General features: G+C 43.4%; 1 protein-coding gene across 1 annotated transcript in view; it reads left to right on the top strand.

Moving 5' to 3' along the window:
- Positions 1-1,947: 1,947 nt before the first annotated feature.
- col13a1 (collagen, type XIII, alpha 1) overlaps positions 1,948-15,917 on the top strand; it is a 46,173-nt gene continuing 32,203 nt past the window's right edge. The window contains exons 1-11 of the mRNA XM_078796336.1: positions 1,948-1,969; positions 4,175-4,210; positions 5,952-5,978; positions 6,934-6,984; positions 9,848-9,883; positions 10,261-10,287; positions 11,122-11,148; positions 12,225-12,251; positions 12,334-12,360; positions 12,830-12,856; positions 15,195-15,266. Of these exons, the coding sequence (XP_078652462.1) occupies positions 4,208-4,210; positions 5,952-5,978; positions 6,934-6,984; positions 9,848-9,883; positions 10,261-10,287; positions 11,122-11,148; positions 12,225-12,251; positions 12,334-12,360; positions 12,830-12,856; positions 15,195-15,266 (324 nt within the window). The 5' untranslated portion in view covers positions 1,948-1,969; positions 4,175-4,207. The remainder of the gene's footprint in view (positions 1,970-4,174; positions 4,211-5,951; positions 5,979-6,933; positions 6,985-9,847; positions 9,884-10,260; positions 10,288-11,121; positions 11,149-12,224; positions 12,252-12,333; positions 12,361-12,829; positions 12,857-15,194; positions 15,267-15,917) is intronic.

The raw sequence follows: 15,917 nt of genomic DNA, 5'->3' as shown, positions 1-15,917 counted from the left end.
ATGTTTGATTTGTAGACACCCCACCCTCATCATGATTATGATGACTTATGACTTATGATCATGATGAGGGTACGACTACTGATGACTTATGATTTTCATTATGACTACTGATGACTTATGATTATCATTATGACTACTGATGACTTATGATTATCATTATGACTACGACTACTGATGACTTATGATTATCATTGTGACTACGACTACTGATGACTTATGATTATCATTACGACTACTGATGACTTATGATTATCATTATGACTACGACTACTGATGACTTATGATTATCATTATGACTACTGATGACTTATGATTATGATTATGACTACTGATGACTTATGATTATCATTATGACTATGACTACTGATGACTTATGATTATCATTATGACTACTGATGACTTATGATTATGATTATGACTACGACCACTGATGACTTATGATTATCATTATGACTACTGATGACCGTTATGATTATGACTACCACTACTGATGACTTATGATTATGATTATCATTACAACTACTGATGACTGTTATGATTATGATTATGACTACCACTACTGATGACTTATGATTATGATTATGACTACTGATGACCGTTATGATTATGACTACGACTACTGATGACTTATGATTATGACTACGACTACTGATGACTTATGATTATGATTATGACTACGACTACTGATGACTTATGATTATGATTATCATTACAACTACTGATGACTGTTATGATTATGATTATGACTACTGATGACTATTATGATTATGACTATGACTACTGATGACTGTTATGATTATGATTATGATTACGACTCCTGATGACTGTTATGATTATGATTATGACTACGACTACTGATGACTGTTATGATTATGATTATGAGTACGACTACTGATGACTATTATGATTATGATTATGAGTACGACTACTGATGACTATTATGATTATGACTATGACTACTGATGACTATTATGATTATGACTATGACTACTGATGACTGTTATGATTATGATTATGACTATGACTACTGATGACTGTTATGATTATGATTATGAGTACGACTACTGATGACTATTATGATTATGACTATGACTACTGATGACTATTATGATTATGACTATGACTACTGATGACTGTTATGATTATGATTATGACTATGACTACTGATGACTGTTATGATTATGATTATGAGTACGACTACTGATGACTGTTATGATTATGATTATGAGTACGACTACTGGTGACTGTTATGATTATGATTATGAGTACGACTACTGATGACTGTTATGATTATGAGTATGACTACTGATGACTGTTATGATTATGATAATGACTATGACTACTGATGACTATTATGATTATGACTATGACTACTGATGACTGTTATGATTATGATTATGAGTACGACTACTGATGACTATTATGATTATGAGTACGACTACTGATGACTGTTATGATTATGATTATGACTATGACTACTGATGACTGTTATGATTATGATTATGAGTACGACTACTGATGACTGTTATAATTATGATTATGAGTACGACTACTGATGACTGTTATGATTATGATTATGAGTACGACTACTTATGATGATCATAGTAGCTACTGTATAAAGCTGAAATATGGCGTATTTAGGGCTTAAACCTGGATGCACCAGTAAAACTGAAGAGGATGAGGAATCGGACCTAATAATTACAAGTATGACTTTTCCTGCAAATGTTGATCCAAAATCAGAGGAGAACAACAACGGCCAGCTAGCAGGCGGGGGTGGCCATTTCCGTGGGCGCATCAAGGTGGTTTCTTGGTGTTGGCTGGCCGGGGGGAAGCGAGGCTCTACTCGTGGGGTCGAATGCAAGCGGGCATCCTAGCCTATGTTGACTGTGTGTATTAGCCACGCCTCCTTTTTGGACCATCATTTCTCTCACTCCTTTTTCAGGGTCCTCCTGGACGAGCAGGCTTTCCGGTAACTTGCCTTTTTGAACGTTTGTCTTTGTGTGTCTTGCCATTTGCATGCCGTGGCCATCTCATCTCTTCTTTGGCTGAGTAGTTGACCAAAAACACCACATGAGAACTGAATGAACAGTTGGAACCTGGGCTTTCGGTGGGGACTTCAGTCGCCAATCCAGTTCTGATGAGCACTGCTAGGTCGTCACATTTGTACACATCTCCAATTAAATCATGTCAAACTCCAAACCTCGACACTACATCATCATCTGGAGTCATTAAGTATTTGTCTGAAGACAAATACTGGCTTGTAAGAACGGGCTTTCAAGGCCAAAAATATGAAGATGTGGAATATCATTATTGTATTATTATTATTATTATGCAGAAAACTATGTGAAATAATGCAGTCCATGCAGATACGGACCGATACAGTACGGGGGAAACTGACGAGGTCGTTTCACGCAGTTGCCAAAAAGGATTTCTTTAGGTTTAGCATCCATTCAACGCTAACCAAGGCTCCGAACAAATCTTCTCCCCTTCCCGTTCTTTGGGAACCAATCCCAAGAGGACTACTGAGGCCAAACTCAGGACCTGCTTTTCTTCCTTTAACATCTCTGCATGCTTCCCATCCCATCACTAAAACATGGAGCATCCTTTGTGGAGGCCGCAGTGACGACTCTTCTAACAGCGGATCCCAGTCATCCACAGTCCTTACGGGAAGCATGAACACGTCTTTCAGTTTTCCGTCCCTTCTAAAGATATAAAAGAGATCATTACGTGATGCCAAAGAAGTATTTATACACCTTACGTGATGATGCAACGGCACACTAATGGATGCCACTTTTTGCCCTAAAACTGTCCACCAGGTGAAGGTGAAGGTGAAGGTGGATTACGTGTTGTAGGGACGTTTTAGGAACACACACTTTAGTTCCTAAAATGGTACATACGGTGTTAGTAATTGGAAATACTACATTGTTACTATTATTACTATTTGGATGTACAACAATCCTTCGGGATATTTGTGTGATGTACCTTTCCCAAACAGCTGTCTTTCTCGTTTTTTGTTGGAACTTCTACCGCTGATTCCAAAAGAACGGTGCAGTTCACCTTGAAGCTGTCAGTGATATCTGGTGAACCTGTTGAAGTCCACGTCCACGTTGAGCAACTCATCAAGTCTTTAAGTGTTCGCTTTTGTATTCGAGACCTTGGAAGAACTTTGAGACTCCGAAAAATGCATCCATTTACGTCGACAGGTGTCGTCTTGTTCAAGTCATCATGACTTGGCAAGACCGGGTTTGTGATGAGGCCAAAGTCAGTCCGGACAAATCGGGGGCGGGTGGGGTTGGTAACCAGAAAGGAGACGCCGCTTACCTTCAACGCTTAGACACAGAACCAAAGATCCTTTATGCCCCATTTGAAATGTCCACAAATGGAGGACTGCCGTGGCTTCAAAGACCAACAACACTCTTTTCCCGACGAGAAAAACATAAATAAGTCGCACTGGACTAGAACTCGCAGTTTTTGGGTGAAATTGATTTGGTGAAATCAGACGTTTGATCTTCCTCTTTGGGCGTTTCCCTTTGGGGGTCGCCACAGCAAATCGATCTCCTCCATCCAAGCCGGTCTTCCTCATCCGTCCCTCTCACGTCCTCCTCCACTACATCCATTGGAGTAAGAACAGCTAAATAGGTGTAGGATAGGTGGTATGTTCCGATACTGGAGGACCAGGACCAGCCAAACCATGAAAAAGTCTGACTTACGTATATTTGGGAAAATACGGAAAATGTGCAAGCAACTGCTCGTTCTGAGGACTGTGGATGACAAAATGACCCGACTGACCGGAATGTCCTATCAGATCTGCCAAACGTTGGGCTGAGCATGGCTGGATGGAATGATCAGACTCCTGATGGCGTGCTTCAGCTTTCCACCGCCAGCATGACCTCTCCGTGCAGACGCAGTATTGAACTGATTTCCTGACATTGGGACGTTGCAGACTGTAGAAATCCTCTTCCAAGCGCTAATCCTTGACTTGTTGAGGCTTCTCCTTTGGTGAAGTTCTTGGGTAATACCATGGGTAATACCATGGGTAATACCAATGTCTCTGCAATGGCTACAAAAACAAGTCGGAGTTGCAAGTCCAAATGTCAAGTTATCTCTTGGAAAGTCAAGCGTGTCATCCTAACCTGACCTTGAACCCTGTCCCTTGTGAATTTACATTGGTCAGGGTGACAAAGGAAGTCTGGGGATTCCAGGAAGAATGGTGAGCTATGCTATGCTATGCTACTGTATTTACATGTCATAACCGAGCGTGAGCGGTAGTATAAAGCCATCCAACACCACAACACATCGCTCCGTGGTACTGAGGAGGGAGCAGAGGGTTGACTGCCAGTACGGTATCGTTCATGAAAATACACAGGGCCGACACCCGGACACCATGCTAAATGTTAGCACTCTCTGTTGCTTGTTAGCCTGGGCTGGAGAGGCGTGCGGCTTATATGGAGCGCCAATACCGGAGATTTGATGCCTGTGAGGCCGCACACGGAACACATGAACATAATTCTAGGGGTTGGATCCAACAGTAACAACTCCTGACTTGGATCCCTGGGGGGGTCTGGCACACTGGAACGCTTATGTTGACCTCGGTCGGTCGACATAAACAGGTTGACCTTTACATTCCTATTACCCAACAGAAAACAAGAGTTAAAGGCATAAAAGACAAAATGTGCTTGTGTCTGTCGCTATAAATGTGTAGCGAAGTAAGGAAGTGGCGGACAGGAAGTGATTCAGAGTTGAGTTTCAGCATGGCAGGCGGGGTTACTGCGTGTTTCATTAGGGATCAGGCTTCTTGTTGGGAGAGAATTCCAACCCGCAATAAAAACCTGTTGTTTTGGCTATTAAGTGTGTCTCACCAGTAACAGTACTGACACCTAGTGGCCAGTTAGAATGCTACGTCATCACACCATATTTGAATGCATCTTTTGAGAACCTTAAATCGTCACTTTATTCAGTGATATTTAGTCTTGAAAATACTTCATTTGGGAAGTAAATAAGCACTAAATAGCATTATTTATTCATTATGATGATATTTGGGGAAAAATTGTGATGGAAGCGACAAAATTTATCAAAAATCTGGCCTCTGTGTTTGGACTCTGTCCCGGGTCCTGTACAGTACTGCATGTCCCAAACTGCTACTGCGTGTCTGTTTACCGTGTGCAGTATCATTCCGTGAATGCAGCATCAATTTTTGGGTGTCGTGGGGTTGGATTGACATTATTCCCAATGAGATGCTAGAAATTACGTTGGTGTTCGTCCAACCTTTGGAGCAAATTGCAGTAAAGTCTCGTTATATCGATATTGTCGGGAGTCGGAAAAAATATCGATATAACAGGACTGTCGATATATCCGATCCTGAGCCGAACTGCATTAAAAATGTGTGTATGCTATGTCAGTTGGTTCTTCTGTTGCAGGCATGTCTTTGGCCAGCTATGTGGGGCGGGTAGAGCATGACCTGTGAACCAGGAAGTGCGGGAATCGGTGTGTGTGCTGTGCTCTGGTGGTGGAAGATTGATTTAAGCTGCTTTTGTATCGATATAAGCAGACCAAATTGGCTGGCGGGAGATGAAAAGGGCATCGTAGTAACCGGATTATCATAATAACCGGGTATCGTACTAACGGAGCTAATTATATCATAAAAGACTAGAAATTTGCCGGGAAATGAAAATAGTATCGTAATAAGCAGTAATTCGTTATAACCGATATCGATATAACGAGACTTTACTGTAATAACAAAAACCAAGGTTGCACCGTCTACGTTATTGTATATTTTCGCAGTAGGAGTCGTTGCCCCTACTTAAACACGGTGGTTCACACATGCAGCCCCCCCCCGTCCCCCTCCTGTAGCAAGGTAGCTGCATGCCCCGTAGCCTCCATGCCTCTAACACTGGTTCCTCTCTCTTCTGTCTCTCCACACATTGTTGCATGTCTGCTGTGCTTGATCCCAGGGCCTTAAAGGACCAGCGGGGGAGAAGGTAAGTTGAGGCCATTCCATATTTTTCTTAAATAACGTAGATGATGAAACGGGTAGGCGGCCCTGTTAGTTGTGGCGAGTACATGGCGGCCCGGGCAATTACCCAGGAAATTGGATTCTCAAATTCCAAATGAGTTCCACAATGGGTGGGTGAGCAGCCATTATGGTGCACACAGGAGCTCCACCTAAGGCGCTTAGCCAAGACCTGTATGGTTGTCCCTCAACACGCCACACAATATTGGGTAGAATATTGTCATATTGGGTAAGACACACAAGCACCAGACTTTAATTGAATGATTGATCACGGTAATTGAACACAAGCTACTTTTCTGGCCGTTTACCCGCGCAAATCGGAAACTCAACTCTGAACCACCGATGTCACTTCCTGTCCGCCGCCTCTCTTTCAGCTCCCCTGGGAACAGATTTATCATTTATATGTCTACTACATCTGGTAATAGGGGTGTAAAGGCCACTATAGGGTTGTTATTTCACGTCACAAGAGCTCTGATAATTTGAAAGAAAGAAATTTGATTTCTGTATTTGAAAGCCTTCAGGTTTTTCCTTGTCAAACACTGAGACGGGTCTGTCCATGGGTCCCCTTGAGCAGGCTTTTCTTGCTGACTGTGCTCCCAACTCCCTTGGCATCTTCAACCAGCTCACTTTTCTCACAAAACCAAATGAAAAAAATAAAAATATTCCCTTTATTAATACTGAATCCTTCTTGTGGAAAGTAAGTTTTGGCAGTCGGGTCTGGAGCCCATTAACAGTGATAAACGAGGGCCGACTGTAATATGATTTAGCCGTGTAGGATTGAAAACTTTCATGAAATGATGACCTGAGAAGGGGGCCCTCTAGTGGTCCATGCTGGACTATATTTGGGTGTACAACCATGGAATCACATGATTCATGGTACGTGGATGCATGACTAACTGGTGGAACTTTGTTTTCTTCTTCAGGGAGCCCCAGGAGAACCAGGTCTATCCATCATTGGACCCAGAGGACCTCCGGTAAGCGTATTCTCCTCACATGACGCAGTGGAACCTGTTTAGGCCCCGCCCACACAGAACGCCTATGGTATTTTTTTTGGCGGGTGTGTCCACGCTGTGCGGGATTGGTAATTAGTTGCATCCAGACGGAACGGACCACTTTGTGGAGACACCTACGTACCTTCAGAGATTAGAGCTAACTAGAGCTAACAAGACCTAACTAGAGCTAACTAGAGCTAACAAGACCTAACTAGAGCTAACTAGAGCTAACAAGACCTAACTAGAGCTAACTAGAGCTAACTAGAGCTAACTAGAGCTAACGAGAGCTAACTAGCGCTAACTAGAGCTAACGAGACCTAACTAGAGCTAACTAGAGCTAACAAGAGCTAACTAGAGCTAACGAGAGCTAACTAGCGCTAACTAGAGCTAACCAAACATGTCTAAGCCAAATCTGCATTCATGAAGACCAAGTCACAAACATGTCGAGGCTTTTTTGGGTTTGAGTAAAAAGCGAGATTAGAGCTAACTAAAGCTAATGAGAGCTAACGAGAGCTACCGAGAGCTAATGAGAACTAACGAGAACTAACTAAAGCTAACGAGAGCTAACTAGCGCTAAGTAGCGCTAACTAGAGCTAACGAGAGCTAACTAGCGCTAACTAGAGCTAACCAAACATGTCCAAGCCAAATCTGCATTCATGAAGACCAAGTCACAAACATGCCGAGGCTTTTTAGGGTTTGAGTAAAAAGCGATATTAGAGCTAACTAGAGCTAACTAGAGCTAATGAGAGCTAACGAGAGCTACCAAGAGCTAACTAGAGCTAACTAGAGCTAACGAGAACTAACTAAAGCTAACGAGAGCTAACTGGCGCTAAGTAGAGCTAACTAGAGCTAACAAGCGCTAACTAGCGCTAACTAGCGCTAACTAGAGCTAACCAAACATGTCTAAGCCAAATCTGCAGTCTTGAAGACCAAGTCACAAACATGTCGAGGCTTTTTTGGGTTTGAGTAAAAAGCGAGATTAGAGCTAACTAGAGCTAACGAGACCTAACTAGAGCTAACTAGAGCTAATGAGAGCTAACGAGAGCTAACAAGAGCTAACTAAAGCTAACTAGAGCTAATGAGAGCTAACTAGAGCTAACAAGAGCGAACGAGAGCTAACTAGCGCTAACTAGAGCTAACTAGAGCTAACCAGAGCTAACCAAACATGCCTAAGCCAAATCTGCATTTTTGAAAACCAAGTCACAAACATGTTGAGGCTTTTTTGGGTTTGAGTAAAAAGCGAGATTAGAGCTAACTAGAGCTAACTAGAGCTAACTAGAGCTAACGAGATCTAACTAGAGCTAACTATAGCTAACAAGACCTAACTAGAGTTAACTAGAGCTAACTACAGCTAACGAGACCTAACTAGAGCTAACTAGAGCTAACTAGAGCTAACGAGAGCTACCGAGAGCTAACTAGAGCTAACGAGAGCTAACTAGAGCTAATGAGAGCTAAGTAGAGCTAACGAGAGCTAACTAGCGCTAGCTAGAGCTAACCAAACATGCATTGTAAAACATGTACAGCAAGTGCGGACTCAAGTCACGTAAGCTGGACTCCAGGTTGACTCTAGTCACGTTTTCATGACTTTGGCTTGGACTTGACCATACTGACTCGGACTTTAGTCTGATGATGTGAAAATACTCGAGATGGTCCGTGAGAGTGTTGAGTAAGAAATAACATGATCCTAGTATGTCAACACATTTTCCCACGGAATGTTCCTCATTGAATGCATCCGTTTGCGTCCAATCAAAGTGAAGAAGCAACAACGAGGGCGTGGATTGCGTTTGGGTGCGCTGACTGAATGCTGAACGTCAGCACTCTCTCTGTGGCTAAAAGTTCAAAAGGCATTCATTGCGTTCAAGCGGCATTTTATTTGGGAAACGCGTACACCGCGAAGGACTCGGAAGGACTCGGAAGGACTCCCAAATGTCAAGCTTATGGCCTGTTATGTCCTGACTCGTTGAAACTGTCAAATGTTTCCAATGTCCGCGTAGAATCAGGCCATGTTGCTTTACCTGGACAACATTAGGGTTTGTTTTTCCTGGCCTATGGGTGACCGGACTCGGGTTTGGAACAGCCTTCTTTATTGGGAACCGAGTGAATACGCAGCTAATGATCAAATAATTGCACGTAATTACAGCGTGGAAATAGTGGAATTGTTCAAGCGGTTTGGACGTATAATTTGGCTACGGATCACATGAGCCTCCATCTTAGACCTCGGTCAGTTCTCCAGGCTTTGCCTTAAAAAAATACAATCTGATTTAATTATTTTTCCAATGAACAATATGGTCTTCTTCAGCAGTTGCATATGGCAATAATGACTTTTCCTTCCTGTCAACATCAGAGATCATAGTCGAGTCCGAGCCAAGCGGAGTCGCGCAGATGTCTGCTTTTGTCGTTGCTACCCATTCCGGTCTACGTCTTTGTGTGCCCCCCTTCCTGTGTGGTAATAGGCATCTCTAATGAATAACCTCTGCTGGGGGAAGTTCCTGACCGTAGGAGACGAGGGCACCAGACGCACCAAGTCCACTTAAGCCAAGTCCACACCATAAAGGACATTTTGAAAAATGCACATTTAGCCACTCCTGGTAGAAACATCTGCATCCACGGCAGTTGACAAAAACCAGCGGCTGAAATATGACCCGTCATTTTGTCCAATCGGAAGCCTGAAAGCAGAAACCACAGCGGACTTGGCCGTGCCTTAACGCAAATACTAATAACTTCATTAAATAACACGAACGAACTCAAAACCTCGCTTTCATTTCTTTCGTTCATTCGTCAAATGTTGGTGTCGAACTGGGAACGATGGTCGCTAGCCTGATTTGACCCATTATCTTCTCTTTAGGGCCAACCAGGAACCAGAGGATTCCCAGGGTTCCCGGTGAGTAATACTAAGACTCCTTTTGGGTTTTGGACTTGAAATGTTATTCACTAGTGGATATGCTTCACACGGGACGTATTTCAGTCAGTTCATGACTTCCTCTTTGGTCGTTTTGTGATGCAACCGTTGGAGCCCGGAAGAGATATTCCATTTACTTTGGGAATCAAATGTTTTAGGCAAGTTAGCTCCAAAAAAAAGACGATTGGACTTTCTGTCAAGAAAGTCCAAAGACTTGAGGCCTTTAATCCGGGCTCCTTCACTTGCCTCCATTGGACCTTTGCCTTGACGTGGATGACTGACACATCTCATTTCTTATTCCGACTGTAGTCAAGCACAATTTCACTACTGAATAAAACATTTGTCTTGTTTTGTCGCAGGGCCCAATTGGGTTGGATGGCAAGCCGGTGAGTCTACACAAGTCCTCAAAGCTTCTTTTCGAACAAAATCCCAGGAACAGGAATCATACCTTGCTTATCTTATAATACATTTCAACATGAAAGACCTGGAATTGAATGTGGAAAGGTCACATGACCAGCTATTCCATTAGACAGTCGCATAAAGAACATATCTAAATGAGCATAGCAAGTCGGCGAGTTGACCAACATTCCCATCTCATTCCATATCACCGAAACCACGGAATTCTAGTCTTGCTTCTCAGCTTGGCTTTTCTCCGGGTACCCCCCCCCACATTCCAAAAACATGCTAGGTTAATTAGCCACTCCAAATTGTGTATGAATGTGAGTGTGAATGGTTGTTTGTCTATATGTGCCCTGTGATTGACTGGCCACCAATCCAGGGTGGACCCCGCCTCTCGCCCAAAGACAGCTGGGATAGGCTCCAGCATACTCGGCATAGAAAATGGATATAAATATTTTCACATATAAATCACATGACCAAACTACAAAGTGTGTTCAGTACTTTCAGTCATGGTCATGGTCACACATGGTCCAAGTTCCCGGGCTTGTGAGAAAGATCCTGGATGTTAGCTGGCACTATTCCCACCTCCGGGGACGGTTTATCTTATCTGGAATCATTTAGGTGGAAACGCATTCCAAAGAAGCAGAAAAGAAAAAAACATATTTATATTTGTACATGTGCAAGCCGTGGCTTTTTTTTGGGGGGGGGGGGTTGGACAGGGGCTTATGTTGCAGTCCAAGGGATGTTGACTTTTCCAGGCTCCACTGCATCCGGATAGTTCTGAAACGGTTTTTAACCTTTGACCCTCCTTGTTCTCGCAGGGACAGAGTGGACCTAAGGGAGACTTGGTAAGCATTTACTCCATTTTGTCCCAATACTTTTGCTCTTTTGCAGTTGCGGTTGGAACAACACAATATACCCAACCTATAATATTTCTTTTTTTTTTGCTTTAGCCGTCCATCCGTTATTTTTTATCCGTTAATTATTATTATTATTATTATTATTATTATTATTATTATTATTATTATTATTATTATTATTATTATTATTATTTTCTTACAGGTTCATTGGTGGACTTATGGGAAAAAAAACATTGGTCAATTTATTCCTAATTATTATTATTATTATTTGTATTTTTTTTATAATTTTTTTCCCAAGGGGGGGCTATTCCAAATTTGACTCAAATCCAAATACTTATACTAACTACTTAATACAATACAAATACGGAAAGTAGAAATAAGGGCTGCGTTGTACACCCCCGGTACATACGCTAAAGGCATTAGCGCTCCATTAGCGCTCCATTTGCTGTGTAGCATGTCCCCAAATGGGTCTGGGTTCTAGCAGGATAAATTCATATAATCAGGTTCCACTAATAGCCTGTGTGCTAATTGGAATAACATTCCGAGGACAAGCAATCTTTGTTCTCCTTGCGTGGCAACGAGATCCCATCCAGCCTCGCTGATGATCTGGTTTTCATCACGCTCACCGCGGATTCCGGTGGTTTCCTGTACGCCACTGCAGCCATTAGTCACGGTCCAACTGGAGGTGTTTAAACCCGGGGCTCGTTTCTTTATGTGCCCCGCCCAGGCTTGATATGGCGGAATAGCATCTTGGTCTTGATGACGATTCTTCCCCAATGAGAGCTGGTTAATGTTAGCATACAGCTTTGGTGCTGCTAACCCCCTGGGGTCACCCATTTGGAGGGTGGAAGACGTGTCAAAGTCCGCCCCCTCCCTGTTCTCATCAATCATACTCCCGGCCCCCTTGGGGAATCAAACCAACGGGGGTGGCTCATAATGAGTCATGCAAATAATCGAAGACTTCAAATCCAATGCGTGTTCACTGGTGTTCGATTACCCGTCATGTTTCACTTTCACTCACAATGCTGCCACAACCTGATTCCAGACTGCTGTTGTCTTTTCAGGGTCCCCGTGGTCCTAAAGGACTCCCCGTAAGTCAGGCGAGGTGTACCATTCCCCAGAAGCCTCTTTGCAGTCCGCCTCAACCAACTGATGTGTCCTTTTCTCATTTAGGGCGAAGCAGGACCCAAAGGAGAGAAGGTGAGAGATGGTTGGTTTCAGTAAGACCTCAGGAACCGGGCAGGCTGGTCCTTTCACAGAAAGATACTAATGAGGATGGGCCTTTTATTGTGGCCAGCCTGGGGCACGCTGAGATGGGCCTTCTGTGTACACAAGAATTAGTATCCATCTTTGAGTTCCTGGAGCAAAAACAAATGTATTCTAGTTTACAATTCCAGTCCTGATGCAGATTCAGTCATCCCTCGTCTATAGCGGTTAATCGGTTCCAGACTCAACCGTTATAAGTGAATTTCCAGGAAATAGATTCCTTATCGATGAAAGTAATATTTTTGTATTTATAGCTTAAAAAAATCTGTTTACGACCTTCTAAAAAATGGTTTTAACATTAGTAGAGCCCTCCAGACATGAACTAACACCCCTATAGTCACCTTTGCAGACCTATTGTAGAGATAACAACATTGTATTGAAGTGTTTCTGTGTTTCTTTGCAGGGTGTCTGTGGCGACTACACGCATCGGGTAAGAAAACGTCATGCCATATGCCGTCAGGGCATAACTGGACAGAGAGGCGCTAGCTTAGCGCTAGTAGACGGAGCAGGAAGATAACTTTGGAAGGAAGGGAAACTAGAAGAAGAACTAGAAGCTGGACCGGCAGTGATAGCCAACACATGGTAGCGGTGCCGTTATTTGGCTACTTGAGAGCAGCAAGGGAATTACTAGCACGCGGTTGGACGCGATAAGGTCCTGTGTGAGGGGCTGCCAACAATAAGTGTTTAGTCACTTTTAGTCACTTTTATCCTAGAACCGCTGACCGTGCCGAGCTTCCCTCTCCTTCCCTTCTCCTTCGCAAAGACTAGATTAGAATCCAAAACATAAACCAGAGCAAACGTGCACTTTTAAAATGACGTTGAGGCGTAGTTAACCACCTCCTACATACCTCAAAGTGCTATCGCTTCAGTCCGTCTTTCCTCCAAGTGGTCCAGCTCAGTCCAGGTCTCTGCGGTTTGTGGCGTCCGTCCGCCAAAAGGACGTAAAACCACTCAAGACTAAGACTAGCAACATTTCTTTGGCTGGTATGTGTTCTTACAAGAAGACCACAGTGTCTGTTGTGATGCAGCATGGACGTGCTGTTCCGGTGCACTTCCGGGTGCACTACCGGTGCACTTCCGAGTGTGTCTGGGCATGCCACTGATTGGATGAGGGATTGTAGCCTGGTGTACAGTGGATCCCTGCATTCAGTGGGTCAAAAATAAACACCTTTATGGGCCACTTATATGGGCCACTTATATGGGCCATCCCTCGTTTATCGCAGTTAATTGGCTCCAGACCGGATTGAGATAAGTGAATTTCTGCAAATTAGGATTATTTATTTACAAATGGAGCATTGAAAACCTGTTTACAACCTTCTAAATGTGGATTTTAACATCATTAGAGCCCTCTAAACATGAACTAACACCCCTACAGTCAACTTTATTGTGGTATTACCCAATATAGTGGAGATAATAAGAGAAAACTAAAAAATTCCCGCGGAAATTTTGATGGGCTTGCCACCTGTGCTGTGAACCTCGGGCCCGGTGCGCCAGCGGCTACCGTGCTAGCACCTAGCAAGACAGCCTCAAGTACCGAAAAGGTTGATGCAGTCCCATAGTGTCCCCACATTATGCCATGTGTCTATTTGCCTTTAGAAATGAGTAAATTAGCTAAAATGCTAACATGCTAACAGTCATCATGCTAGCACCTAGCAAGAGGGCCTCAAGTTTAGAAAGTGCCAAGGTTGTCCTATAACCTTCCTACATCATGCCATGTGTGTATTTGCCTTTAGACACGAGTAAATTAGCTAAAATGCTAACATGCTAACAGTCATCATGCTAGCACCTAGCAAGAGGGCCTCGAGTTTAGAAAGTGCCAAGGTTGTCCTATAACCTTCCTACATCATGCCATGTGTGTATTTGCCTTTAGACATGAGTAAATTAGCTAAAATGCTAACATGCTAACAGTCATCATGCTAGCACCTAGCAAGAGGGCCTCAAGTTTAGAAAGTGCCAAGGTTGTCCTATAACCTTCCTACATCATGCCATGTGTCTATTTGCCTTTAGAAATTAGTAAATTAGCTAAAATGCTAACATGCTAACAGTCATCATGCTAGCACCTAGCAAGAGGGCCTCAAGTTTAGAAAGTGCCAAGGTTGTCCTACAAGGCTGTGAAAAGTCTGCAAATTCTCGTTTTCCCTGGAATGTGGCTGTTCTAAAAATAGAACAGGTGTATCTAATCTAGTGGCCCATTTTTGAACGTTTTGGTGAATAGCGTCGCCATGGTTACACAAAACGTTCCAAAAAAATAAATACCGCTGTAGTCCTGAGCGTCAGGATTCCGGCGGAGTAACATGTGTGGGGGTCCTTCTTGCAAAAATGGGAAGATTAAGATATAATAATAGCTAAACATCACAAGGAATAACAATATGGGCTTGCTCAGTAATGCAAGCCCATATACTGCTGCTTAGCAGCTGTCTATGGGGCTTGCATTACTGAGCAAGCCCATAACAAGGAATAACAATATGGGCTTGCTCAGTAATGCAAGCCCCATAGACAGCTGCTAAGCAGCAGTATATGGGCTTGCATTACTGAGCAAGCCCATAATAAGACGTAATATAGACTGACACATGTTAGCATTGGAAGAGTTCCTTGCTGAGGATGATTAAATAACATTTCAGTGCGTACTTTTATAGTAGCTTAGCATAGTGGCGTCAATGCGCCATCAAGTTAGACCGCTAGAAACACGCTCTCGTCTTTGTCTTGTGGCAAATATTCATTGCCAGCGTTGCCACGCTGACTGAAGTGCCAACTTCTCTGGTGTGCAGAGCCTATTTGTGCAGGATCTTCCCTTGAAAACCTTGGCTGCCTTACGCTCCAGCCAACCGCTGATGTTGAAGGTTTGTGGGTGACCCCCAAACACCGTAGGGAGGGGGTAACGTCACCACGTCGTGCCACAAAGAGAGGTGGTGCCAAGGCGCCAGAACCAAGGCACTCCTCAAACATTGAGTGCTCTCCACCAATGTCAAAGTACAGCACAGAAAAACGGGTATTTAGGATCAGCTGCAGGGGTTTGGGTTGCAATATGTAATATATGCCATATGTCAAAATAAATACCATATATCATACGGTTGTTCTCAAATCACATGACCCCCATTGTAAATTCCATGTAGTCGGAGTTGGAATCGGTACTTTTCCTGAAAGCTCCATTCCCATCTCCAACTTGGTACACGTTGCAGCCGAGGGACAAGAACTGTCCCTTTTAGCCCGAATCAAACTGCTACGTTTGGCATCATCTTTTTGCTAATACTCACCAAAATTTGCAAGTACCCCCTTTTAGTGACCACCAGTCTCACGGATCGTTACGTAATATGGCAGGGATCAGTCAGTCCAAGGACCCACGGTCCAAAACGGATAGGAGGTCAGACATTGTTCTTTGGGTGAAACCGGGGCTCATTTGGTCAAAGAGCCCAGATGGGCGTGGCACATGCGAGACAGATGAGCCACGGGACATGTGACCATCGTAACCTACGCCGACACGGATACAAACT

The sequence above is a fragment of the Doryrhamphus excisus genome, linkage group LG14 (genome assembly GCF_037039965.1).
Source record: "Doryrhamphus excisus strain RoL-2023G ecotype Guam linkage group LG14, RoL_Dexc_Guam_v1.1, whole genome shotgun sequence".
NCBI lineage: Eukaryota > Metazoa > Chordata > Actinopteri > Syngnathiformes > Syngnathidae > Doryrhamphus > Doryrhamphus excisus.
The sequence above is the reverse complement of the archived record's forward strand: the minus strand, read 5'-3'. Positions and strand labels throughout refer to the sequence as shown.